Source organism: Ursus arctos, unplaced genomic scaffold (assembly GCF_023065955.2).
Source record: "Ursus arctos isolate Adak ecotype North America unplaced genomic scaffold, UrsArc2.0 scaffold_9, whole genome shotgun sequence".
Classification (NCBI taxonomy): Eukaryota; Metazoa; Chordata; class Mammalia; order Carnivora; family Ursidae; genus Ursus; species Ursus arctos.
In genome coordinates this window covers 42,900,189-42,912,962 of record NW_026623111.1, presented here as the reverse complement: position 1 = coordinate 42,912,962, position 12,774 = coordinate 42,900,189, and the positions used below count along the sequence as shown (strand labels likewise).

Below are 12,774 nucleotides of genomic sequence, written 5' to 3'. Positions count from 1 at the left end.
AGTGGCGCCCACCCAGAGATGAGCAAAATGATTCTCTTCATTTAAAAAGATAACATCATGAACATATATAGAATTTAGTGGTAATATTTACTTATTATTAAATCCTATTTCTTGAAGTACCCTGGTATATTTGTTCTCTGTTTAGTATGCGTGATAATAAAGCCATTCATGTTCATTTTGTGTAATGTTCTTTAATTTATTTATTTATAATATTTTAAGTAGGCAGAGCCCATTACAGGGCTTGAAGTCATGACCCTGAGATCAAGACCTGAGCTGAGATCAAGGGCTGGTCGCTTAACTGACTGAGCCACCCACGCACCCCTTTTTTCTTAAACTTTAAAAATTTTATTTTATGTAAGGTTTTAGTACTATGCTTAATTTCATTTTTCATAACCAGGTAGATTATATAACTGTAGTGAACCTGGGTTGTCCTGCTCAACATTCACTACATTGAAAAGTTTGCTTTAATTGCTGTGAATTTTTCTGACCGGGATTTATTCTTTGTCATGTCTTCACACACTTAGTGTTCCCTTCCAAGACAGAGGAATATTTGTTTAAAAGCATTATAACTCCTGGCAAAATGAATTGATTTTTCTACTGGGTATATTACTTTGAATGATTTTTCTTTTTGCCTTTTTTCCCTACAGTTTAAATAGTGAAGGAAAATTGTAATCTGTTAATGGAGAGTTCAGAAGAGCAGTTGAATGTTTGCATACATACTATCATGGAAGCATGACCTAGAGAAAATAGGAACCTAGAGTTCTCTATTTATTGCAGCTCATTGTCCTTTTGTTTCTTGTCTATCAGTGTGGGCTTCCATATGTGGAAGTGCTGTGTAAAAACCGGTATGTAGGAAGAACCTTCATTCAACCAAACATGAGGTTAAGACAACTTGGTGTTGCAAAAAAATTTGGAGTATTGTCAGACAACTTTAAGGGCAAAAGAATTGTTCTTGTAGATGATTCCATCGTAAGAGGCAATACCATCTCACCCATAATCAAATTGCTCAAAGAATCTGGAGCAAAAGAGGTAAGTAATATTAAAACATATCCTAAGGTCCTGATAATTAACAATATGATACTGGCATAAAGACTGCAATTTAGTACAGTGAATGAAAATGGATAGTTCAATATAATAAATTGTCATTTTTCAAATAAGTTGGTTTAGTGATAACTATGCAGCAACTTGGAAAACATGTATGTAATTTTAAAAAGTAAAGCCACAAAATAGAGTGCTTTTTAAATTTTTAGAGTATTTCTCTTTTTGAAGATGCAGAACAAATCCTGTTGCAATAAATTTGCCAGATTGGGTTATATTTTTAAATCTCAGAGCTTATTCTAACTCTGAATATCTCAGTAATTCAAATTACAGAAGTGATTTTTTAAAAATAAATAAAATTACAGAAGTGGGATGTCATTTACAACTAATAGTTGAATGGATTCAAAAATAAAATCTCTTGTAGGAGAAAGTGGCATGGAAAGCAGTGTCAGTCTTTCTACAAAGCTTTAAAGATAATTGTGATTATGAGGGATGCGTGGGTGGCGCAGTCAGTTCAGAGTCTGACTCTTGGTTTTCACTCTGGTCATGATCCCGGGGTCATGAGATCAAGCCTGGCGTTGGGCTCCGCGCTCAGCATAGACTCTGGGATTCTCTCCCTCTCCTTCTGCCCCTTCTGCTCTTCCCGCTCATGGGTCCGTGCTTTCTCTCTCTCTAAAAAGTAAATATTAAAAAAAAAAAATGATTGCGATTATGAGTTTCCAACTTTTTAATGGCTGTTATTACGATTATGATAATCTCTTCAGAATTTTTATTTAAGACAGCAAGAGAGAGAGCTTGTAAGTGCATGAGGAGTGTAGGGGCAGAGGGAGAAGGAGAGAGAGAATCTCAAGCAGGCTCCATGCTGATCATGGAGCCCAAATTGGGGCTCTGTCTCATGACCCTGAGATCATGACCTGACCCAAAATCAAGAGTTGGACTCCTAACTGACTGAGCCACCCAGGCGCCCCTTGCACAATTATTCTTAAAATGAATGTCAAAATAATGTGTGAAAATGATTTCTTTCCAAGGTACACATTAGAGTAGCTTCACCACCAATTAGGTATCCATGCTTTATGGGAATAAACATACCAACAAAAGAAGAGCTTATTGCCAATAAACCTGAATTTGAACATCTTGCAAAATATCTGGGTAGGTATTAAAATTTCTATAAACTTTATTTATTGAAACAGAGAAAATCCAAAGCTTGTCAGTCTTTACACTTGTAAAAAAAAGCAATGTCCAGCGTTTGTTAAAAATACATGTTATATGGCATGGTGAGCAGATATTGAACACTATTCTGAATAATGAGAGTGCCTGGTGTATATAGACACCATGGTAAGTACTATATTGGAGACCTAGGCCAAAGTGAGATCAGGTGAAAAGGAAGAAAGTCTTTCCAGGTAGAGGGAACTGCACGCATAATAGTTAAAGCCTTCCGAAGATCAGATTCCCAAGAAAAACAAAAACAATTTTACCACAGATTGTAATAGAATAATTTGGATGTGGGTACAGATAGAAAAGTGAAAAGCTACTGTAGGGTTATCTTCAATAAAGAAGTCAGCAGACTTGGAGATCTAGGTTATCCTGGATAAAACATTTGTTTTTCAAATTGGGCGAGATAAACTATTTAAATATTACACAGATGTTTAGCCAGTGTACCTTGGTACCTCCACACTGCTTGATTACGTTTGGTGTTTCTTTTGACTTGTCTGTGCCTTACCAGTTAAATATTTTGAATATCACCCAATTGATACCTTATTTTGAACATTTACTCTTTGCCAGGAACATATCTATATTATTGTAATAATATCGGAGCTACTCTACAGTTAGGCCATGTTTCCCTTATCTTGTAGATGAAAAAATAGTCTTAGGAAAAGTAAGCAACCTTGTGCTTAAATTTGAACCCAGATTTTCCTGACTTCAAAGTCTATTTTTGTAATCAAGAACATTACTCCTGAAGCTTTCTGAATCCATTCTGTATTTGAAGCCTCCACTGTTATTTTAAATTATATTCTCCCTTAAATTCCAATTACATATTTTAAAAAATAATAAAGGCCCAGAGTTTTATTGCTTACTCCTTCCCTCCCCCTCCCCCTCTTAAAGAAGCTAAAGGAGGAACTTTTATCCGGGCTTGAGTTTTTCTGTTTGTAACTGTTGTCTTTTGAGTCAGGTCGTCCTTTCCAAAGGAAGTGTAATGACCTTTTCCTTTTTCTCTCTTTCCCCCTGTAGGAGCAAACAGTGTCGTATATCTGTCAGTGGGTGGACTGGTTTCATCTGTACAAGAAGGGATAAAGTTGAAAAAACAGAAAGTGGAAAAGCAGGATATTATGATTCAAGAGAATGGGAATGGTCTGGAAAGCTTTGAAAAGAATGGTCATTGTACAGCTTGTCTCACTGGAAAATACCCTGTGGAATTGGAATGGTAGCTGGCAGGGACAGATATGATTTTTCAAGATACGAAGTTGGTCAAGAAGTTTTAGTGGTGGTTAACACCCTATCCATTTACTGTTACTCCCTTGAAATGATATAAAATGCCACATGCTTATGTTTACCTTCATAAGTTTTGAGATTTCTGAAAAGAGTACCAAAGTGCTATGCTTTCCTTAATAATCCTAGATAAATATTTTGGTGTTATCTAGGAATTTGGATGATCCTTTCAGTTTTATTTAGTAGTTTAGTACTTTGAGGCTACCAGTTCTGAGATCATCTACATTTAATTTCGCATCAGCAACAATAATGCAAAGAATAGGTAAATTTCTGTTTCAGTGAAGATTGCCAGGCATTATACCTTCCCACAGATTCTTAGAGAATTTTGTGGAATGTTTCTTGAAAGCTATTGAAATTCAGTTGTGGAATATTTTCATAATTGAACCTTGCTAATCGTATACAGTACTACAACATTGGTGTTACTTTTGTTTTTTGTTCTTTTTTTTTAACGCACAAACATTGGCTAGCCTTTTTTACCTGGTCAGAGAAGGTGGGGGTAAGTGGCATTTGCCAGGTCTATGCTTTAAAGAGTTTGCAAGAGGTTAGACTAAGGTGGTGTGATGCGGACAGGACATGAATTAAATATAACATTTTATGCAAACCTTGAATCCATTATATCCCAAAAGCGTCAGGCTCCTGGAGTTCTCAGTGTGGTTTTGACCTTGGCTTCCCTAACAAATCTTAAAACAAGAACAACAAATACATGCCTTTTTGTGCCTCACTTTTCAGCCTGTGCAACGGGATACCTATATTACAAGATTAAATAATTAATAGGAATGTGAAAAAGTGTCCTACTGTTGGTGTTTAGAGCCATCATTTCACTTCAATTTTAAGATAGTGCATGATTATTAGTTTTTGTAATGTCGGCTGTTGTTCTGAAATAGAGATTTCATTATGATGAAGGGAGACATACAATTTAGCAGTACTTTGCCACCTGTCTTTGAGATGTCTTAAAAATGATTCTAAAAACATGTCTGTGGAAGTGTTTTCCTACATTTGACTATAAAGTATGGTTCATACTACTTAGTGCCCTTATAGTATAAGCCCAGCAAGTAACCTAGTACGTTTAAAGTAAAAAATAAATTTTTAGATTCTAACAACCCTTTTATCCTTTTTAATTATATTTTCTTTTAATGAAGTGCTTGATCATTTGCAAACATATACACATATATATGTATAAATATATATACATAGTTGTAATTAAATGATCAAGTAGAAACATTGTAGGGGCCAATTTTGTTTAAGAATCAAGGTGACAACTATTTTGGAATTAGCATGCCCATCTAATTCTGAGCATCACCTTATCACTTTTCTCTATTTTATTGGGATTTAAAAGATACAGTTTTTTTAAAGTATTTTCTCATAACATCTGAGATTTAAATTTTTAAGTTGACCTGCCCCCAACTCCTGTTTATGTAAGATTTTTTTAAAACATAAAGGTGTTTGTTTCTTTGTTATTAAGTTACCTTAATTTGATGTATATAGTGTCCAAATCCATTTAGAAATTTAGTATTTATTAATAACTGAAATCTGTCTTCATTTGGTACATAGTCTCATATGTTATATTATGGCAGGCCAAGATAAAATCTTGACAGCTCTTTAAGCCCATGCACAGCAGGCAGCACCAGGTCACATAACCCTGTGGCAGTGACATAAGCAAATTGGCATTTGAATAAAGCCCTGGGACCATTTGAGTGTATAGCCTCTTGTCTTAAATGTATTCCTCATATCAACATGGAGGAGGCAAGACCTGTGGGTCAGTTTTGAATTGGCCTCACTTACATTTGATTTTTAAAAACAAGAGACTCAGGGAAAGTACTAAACCAAAATCTCTGATTTGACTTTTGTGTTTTCCATAGTTTTTGTCTCCCATTGTTTTTATTTTGTTCTACTGAGATGCTTTTATAAAGGAATATGGTACTGTGAGAGTTTGGTGATTCTACAAATTTCTTAATGTTTCTCCATCATGACCTTTTATTTCCCAAGTTTCTGAAGTCTGAATTAAATTACAGTTTTTTACATATACTCTCAAATGTTTAATTGCTTTAAATTAAAATAAGCAGAGTATTGAAAATCATAAAGAAGATGAAAAATGTGTTTTCACGGGATCTATATTGTTGTGAATTAAACTAAGCCTACTTTTTTGTGACTTCATTGTGATGCGTTGGTGACAAATATATGTAATAAGTATGTTTAAATATGTGTGTGTGTGTTTTTAATAGTGATCTTTAGTTAGTGCATTATGATGAATAGCACGGTAATAGTCACATCCAGGCTCCATTCTTGACACCAGCTAGTCAGATCTTATTTCTCTGATCCAGACATTTCAATAAATAGGCCATTGCTTATGAACAGGAAAAAACTCCTGGCCGAGTAGAAAGGACACATAAAGTCATTTAAAATGTAATACTAAGTAAGCGCTATATAATAGTAAGTTCTGCAGAAATACTAGTGGGAATGTGGAGTGTCACAGAAGAGGTGGCTTAGATTTCCAAAATGTGTGTGTGTGTGTGTTGGGGGAATTTTTTTTAAATCAAATTAAAGTAGGTAAATAAACTGTGATATATCCAGACAATAGAATATTATTCAGTCCTAAAAAGAAATGAGCTATCAGTCCATGGAAAGACATGAAGGGAACCTAAATGCATATTTCCAAGTGAAAGAAGCCAATCTATGAAAGCTACTTACTGTGTGAGTCCAACTACAAGCCATTTTAGAAAAGGTAAAACTGTGGAGATATCAGGGGTTGGTGGGGAGGAAGGGGTGAATAGGAGGGGCACAGAGAATTTTTAGGACAGTGAAACTATTCTGTGTGATACTATAATGGTGGATGCATATATTATATATTTGTTGCATATTTGTTCAAACCCATAGTGTACAACACCAAGAGTAAACCCTAATGTAAATTATAGACTGTGGGTGATAATGATGTGTCCATGTAGGTTTATCAGTTGAAACAAATGTACTGTTCTGGTGGGGGATGTTGATAATGGGGGAGGCTGTGCATGTGTGGGGGCAGGAGGTTTGAAAGAACTCTGTACTTCGGCTCAATTTTGCTGTGAACCTGAAACTGCTCTAAAATACAGTCTATTCTAAAAATAAACATACCAAGTCCCAGCTTTAAACAAAAAATAAAATAATATATGCGTATATGTTATTGCCTCTGAAACTCTTGCCCCACGGCATCACTTCTCATGCCACCTTTTTTTGGATTTCAAATAGAGCCTAATCAATTCCTAAGGAAAATTGCCTTCTTGTTTCTAAAGTCAGAATGAAAATCCAAACCTCTCAGGAAAAGCCACGTGCCCCTTAGACATTTTAGACTAAGCTATAGTATGCAGTGTAAACTCATTTTTTTGTGTGCATAGATTTTCTTCTTATGTAGCTGAGTAGTTGTTAGATGGCAGGAACCAATGCTTTTAACTTTTTTGGAAGTTCTCAGGATCTACCATAATACTGGGCTCCTCGCACTGTGACAAAATGGAAGATGACTGCACACAGGAGGCCCACGAGGGTCCTGTACTCTTCCTCAGCCTTTGAATTCGCTTCATTGAAAATTGTTTGTTAGGCTTCACTATTGACATACTGATGGATATCTCCAATGTGATGATTAATTTTGTGTTAACTTGGCTAGGCTGTGGTGCCCAGTTTGTTCAAACACTAGTCTAGATGTGGTGAAGTTATTTTTTAGATGTGATTAACATTTAAATCAGTAGACTTCTTTTTTAAGATTGATTGACTGATTGATTTTAGAGCGTGACTGGAGGGAGGAGCAGAGGGAGAGGAAGACTCTTGAGCAGACTCCCTGCTGAGCACAGAGCCCCACAGGGGCTCAACGCAAGTGGGGACAGATTCCATGACCCTGAGGTCATGACCTGAGCCAAAATAAGAGTCGGACACTTAACAGACTGAGCCACCCAGGCACCCCATCAGTAGACTTTGAATAAAGCAGATTATTCTCCATAATGTGAGTGGGCCTCATCCAGTCAATTGTAGGTCTTTTTTTTTTTTTTTTTTTTTTTTTTTTTTAAAGATACTTATTTGTCAGAGCACAACCAGGGGGAGCGGCAGGCAGAGGGAGAAGCAGGCTCCCCCCTGAGCAAGGAGCCCAGTGCGGGACTCAACCCGAGGACCCTGGGATCATGACCTGAGCCGAAGGCAGACGCTTAACCACTGAGCCACCCAGGTGTCCCTCAGTTGTAGGTCTTAAGAATAAAGAGAGATTTTCTGAAGATAGAATTTTCAAAATTGCAACATAGAAACCCTGCCAGAGTTTCCAGCTTGCTGGCCTGCTCTATAGATTTAAAACTTGTCAGCCCTCACAATTGTGTGAGCCAATTTCTTAAAATACATGTGTATCTCTCTCTCTTTCAAACATATACTTTAATATATTTTATGTAGTATGTGTATGTATATATATATATGTTGTTTCTGTTCCTCTGCAGAACTTTAATAAAACAGACTCCCTCTTGCGAACAGTGTGACCTCCCTTTCCCTCCATTCTTTCCTATTCATCTGACAAAACAAGCCTAAATGAACCCAACCACTAATTTTCTCCACCTTCAACTGGGCAGCTGAGCACTGTTAAGAGTAAATCATGTAAAACACCATTATCCCAACTGTGATGCTACAATCACATAACAGGGAGCTGGCCTTGTCTTCAGGGTAGTATGTCATGGTGATTTATGGTAAGAAATATATATATATTTGGTCTTTATCCTCTTTCTAGCACAGATATTCTAAAGTCCTTGAGATTTCCTAAGTGGTAAGAGCAATAAAGGTGTGTTTTTAAAAAAATTCCAATGCAGGCAACATTGCTCTATTAATTTCAGGTGTACAGTATAGTGATTCAGCAGTTCCATATATTACCCAGTGCTCATCAAGGTAAGTGTACTCTTACTCCCCATCACCTATTTCACTCCTCCCCTCACCCACCCACCTCCTCTCTGGTAGCCATTTGCTTGTTCTCTGTGGTTGAGTGGTTTTGGTTCGCCTCTAATAAAGGCGTCAATATTCATAACAAACTCTTTTCAACTACACCTGAGTTTATGTTAATGAGGTGACTTTCTGAAAACACCTAAGAATAAGGGCTAGTTGCCAGGGGAACTAACCATGCTTCCAGCCCCACCTCCTTGATTTTTAGGGAGAGGAGAGGAGCTACAGGTTGAATCAACAAGGAATGGCCAGTGATTTAATCAATCACGCCCTCGTAATTAAGCCTCTATAAAACCCAGAAGGACAGGGCCTGGAGAACTTCCTGGTTGGTGATATGGAGACTCGGGGGTGAGTGGTATGCTTGGAGAGCATGGTAGCTCCATGCTCCCTTTCCACATACCTTCTCTGCTTTTCTTCCAACAGACTGTTCCTGAGTTAACTGCATGATGGAAAACCCACACATTGGAGGTAGGGTCAAGGATACCCAAAATCGTTTTTGAAATCATTTTTTTTTTTTTTAAATGACATTGACAACTGAGATGAGTGGAGGACAAGGTGAAAAGAATTGAAATTAGAGTGTATCAATAGATGTGCAAAGGATCAGCAAGGTTCTGGGGTAGACATTTGATACTTCCTAGGAATGAATACAGTGGATGGAAGAAGAGTAAAAAGATAGTTGGGGAAAAAGGTGCATAAGACATGAAACTCTTTTTAAGGTACTTAACTATTTAGTGTAAGAAGTCAAACTTAGAAATGATGCAGCTGTTGGCAGTTTCTGTAAAAAGTGTAAGTCACCCTTTGGGAAGGGTCTAGGCTTGTACCCTACTGAAAAGCTAATATGCTAACCTGTTACTGTTTCGTGGTAGACCTGAGATTGCCGGGTCAAAGATATTTATTGTTCCTGGCAAAAGCAGTGGCCAGAATTTCATTTGTCAGTTCCCCATGCATCCCAACTCCCACTGGAGAGAGGGAATCAGGCAGAGATGGATGTCTGCACATGCAGTGGGTTGTGTGACAGGAAAGGAATACTGAGTTTGGGGGATTTGTTTTTTTTAGTAAATGAAAGCAAACCTCCTTGGGAAAGACATTACCCCAGCTCTGAAGATCCATCACCCCAAACAACCCTGAGAAATGACCTGAATAAAGAGCAATCAATACCTTGTGATTTTGGCATACCCAGGAAGAATTTGTAAGGACATTCAGGGCCATGGCAGAGTGTCCCTCCCAACAGTATTCTGGGTTCATGGGATGGTGGGGGGAGGATGGGTAAATTGACACAAGGCTTGAAGAAAGGCATCAAGGAGGTTTTTAAGATTTTACTTATTTGTTGGAGAGTGCAAGAGAGCTCAAGCAGGGGGAGGGGCAGGCAGAGGGAGAAGCAGGCTCCCCGCTGAGCAAGGAGCCCGATATGGGACTCAATTCCAGGACTCTGGGATCGTGACCTGAGCCAGAGGTAGACGCTTAACCGACTGAGTCACCGAGGCGTCCCAGGTGTGGAAATTTCATAAGGGGTTGGCATACTCAGAAGATTTACTAGGGTCTAATCATAGCTGGAGCTTCCAGGACCAGTTATGAGGGATGTGGAGGGAAGGAGAGCAGTGGTCAACTGTAACAGGGTTAGATAACGAACCATCTTGTTTACCACGGTAAAGAGTCTGAATGTCATCATGCAGGCAATGAGGGACCACTGAAGGAGGTCTTAAGCAGGAGAACGCTATGATTAATCTGGTGTATGTTTTAGAATGGTCACTCTAGATTACCAGGTAAAGATGGTGTCTTGAACATGGTCTTCTGCATTTGCTTCCTCATAGGACCCCCTGAAAACGATAGTAAAGGGATTTAAAAGTCTTAAACTCTCAAGAATAGAGGAAAAGATAACATTCTGGAGTCAAAAGCAAAGGGCTCCGCTGATTCAGAAAAGCTAAATTCTAGACCAGCAGGGAGCAAAGCCAATACACAGTCCAATTTACATCACAGAACGCTTTAAAAAACTGAGAAGTTGGCTTCTGGAAAGAGGAGTGACAAGGGTAACTAAAAGGATTGGAAGTCCATTTAGGAATGGTTACATCCTTATGCCACTACCCATCACCCCTGTAGCCTAATTCTTATGGCTGTTGTGTTCAGGAGAGAGTAAAACAATGCCTTTTTTTTTTCCTCTTAAAATGTTTTAAAAGATTTATTTGAGAGAGTGCATGAGCTGGAGGGGGAGAGAGAGAGGGAGAAAGAATCTCAAGCATAATCTCCCCTGAGCTTGGATGGAGCTCAATGGGGGCTCAATCTCACAACCCTGAGATCATGGCCTGAGCTGAAACCAGCAGTTGGACCTTAACCAACTGCACCACCCAGATGCCTCTTTTTTTGTTTTTTAATTTATTAAAAAAATTTAAAAATTGTATTTGAGAGAGCGAGAGTGTGCATGACCATTAGGGGAGAGACAGAGGAAGAAACAGACTCGCAGCTGAGCAGGGAGCCCTCAGGACCCTGGGATCATGACCTGAGCTGAAGGTAGACTCAACTGACTGAGCCATCCAGGTGTCCCTTCTTAACTTTTTTAAGTGGCTCCACCCAGCATGGAGCCCAGTGTGGGGCTTGAACTCATGACCCTGAGATTAAGTTGGACACTCAACCGACTGAGCCACCCAGGTGCCCCTAAAACAGTATCTTCATATTGGAGGATATTAGGCACCTGAAATAGAAATAAGTGACAAATTTTATACTCAATTCTGAGACACACCGCCCCAAACATACACCACAAGCCCTTTTCTCTCAACTTGATTTTCAACAAACTTGTCCCACAGACTCCGTTTCCAATCAAGTTTTAAATGTCCCACTTTTAAATATGTGCAGATAATCCATGACTACTAGACACCCCAGGCAGCCTCTAATATGAAAGATAGTGTCCAAAACCATAACAGAAGGAAAAAAGTAGATTGTATAAGGGGAAAAACAACTAAACTATTGTTAATATCCGAGTTGAAAGATAATATAATAAAACCAACATCACTCTAGCAGCAGTTTTAGAGTTGGAGCCAAGTGAGACTAGATAGGCTTTGGGGAAAAGCTGACCAAGGAGACCTGAACTAAGGTATCAATAGCAGAAATGAACATGAGAGCATTTTTAAAATGCAGATTGTAGGCCCCTCGGTAGAAAACTAATTCAGAACCTGTGGGGATGGAGGTCCAGGAATCTGGAATCTGTTTAACATCACCGCAGGTGATTCTGATGTAGTCAACTAGACTGAGATTGAGGAGTGGAGACAAAGGGTCTAATTGCATATAGGAGGGTAAAGAAAAAGGGGTGGTAACTAGGTTTCTTTGCTGGGTGAATTATGGTGTCATTCTCAAATACAGAAATGTTTGGGGACAATTGGAGCCCCAATTGTTTGAGTAGCCTGTGGTATATCCGGGTGAAGCTATCATGAGCAGATGGAGCTCTCTCTTGCTTGGATTACTGATAGTTTCTTGCCACTGACCCCTAAGGACTGGAGGATGTCCCATGACTTTTCATATATAGTTGTGAATGCTGGATGGTCTTCTCAGTCCTTCAGCAAAAATTATAAAAAAACCTGATCACTTCCTCTCTGCTATTGCAGAGTAGCTTTAAAATAACATTATTATTTCCCTTGACACCTGCAATAATTTACATGTCTCCAACTGTAATAACTTGGAAACCAATTATTATGCAGGCATATAGCTTAGGTAACTCTCCCCCCCCAGACCTATTTTATTTATTGCTCCTACTGAAGACTGAAAATTTCTTAGTCATCCTTTAAATCTGTCTCTTCCAATTAAAATGTCAGCCTAATTATGACAGGGACCTCCTTTGCAGGCTTCATCAGGGCAATCACAATCTTCCAAGCTCTACCGCAGATTCTCAGAAAATGTCAGATGGATTAAGTCCATTTACTATTACATTTCAGGGCTATTTCACTTTCCTTCACATCAAACCTCGACAATATCTTTCCCTTCACTTTGTAGACAAGGAGACAGCGGCTCCGAGTTAAAGAATCTCACCAGAGTTCCTTGAGTATGAAAGGGCACAACTCTAAGCTGGTTAGCTCCAAAGTCTTTGCAAACCGTGTCCAAAACCCTGCATGACCACAACAGGTGTCTGAGTTGACAGCAGTAGGCAAAAACACGGCCTGGTCGTCTCCCAGGTTGGCTCAACCCCGTCGGGTGGGGGCGGGGCAGTGAGCCACCCTCTGCCCCCGGTCGCTCGAGCTGACGTCAATGCAGCGACGCAGAAGATTACACGAGTGCCCGTGCCTCTCAGATCCCGGCGGTACGCTTTACGGCTTGCGGGTAACTGCTTTT

General features: G+C 38.9%; 2 protein-coding genes across 10 annotated transcripts in view; both read left to right on the top strand.

Annotated features, from left to right (window-relative positions):
- The window catches only part of PPAT (phosphoribosyl pyrophosphate amidotransferase), a 33,998-nt gene extending 28,275 nt beyond the window's left edge, over nt 1-5,723 (top strand). Inside the window, exons 9-11 of the mRNA XM_026508949.4 lie at nt 808-1,029; nt 2,067-2,187; nt 3,268-5,723. Of these exons, the coding sequence (XP_026364734.1) occupies nt 808-1,029; nt 2,067-2,187; nt 3,268-3,464 (540 nt within the window). The 3' untranslated portion in view covers nt 3,465-5,723. The remainder of the gene's footprint in view (nt 1-807; nt 1,030-2,066; nt 2,188-3,267) is intronic.
- Nucleotides 5,724-12,683: 6,960 nt separating this feature from the next.
- AASDH (aminoadipate-semialdehyde dehydrogenase) overlaps nt 12,684-12,774 on the top strand; it is a 39,204-nt gene continuing 39,113 nt past the window's right edge. For 2 of the 9 annotated variants that reach the window (XM_057309841.1, XM_026508940.4), the window contains exon 1: nt 12,684-12,762. Coding sequence is in view for 2 of the 9 variants with exons in the window: in XM_048211877.2 (XP_048067834.2) it covers nt 12,691-12,762 (72 nt within the window). In the remaining 7 variants the exon portion in view is untranslated. The remainder of the gene's footprint in view (nt 12,763-12,774) is intronic. The other 7 variants (XM_048211877.2, XM_026508939.4, XM_057309842.1 and 4 more) reach the window with 5 other exon arrangements.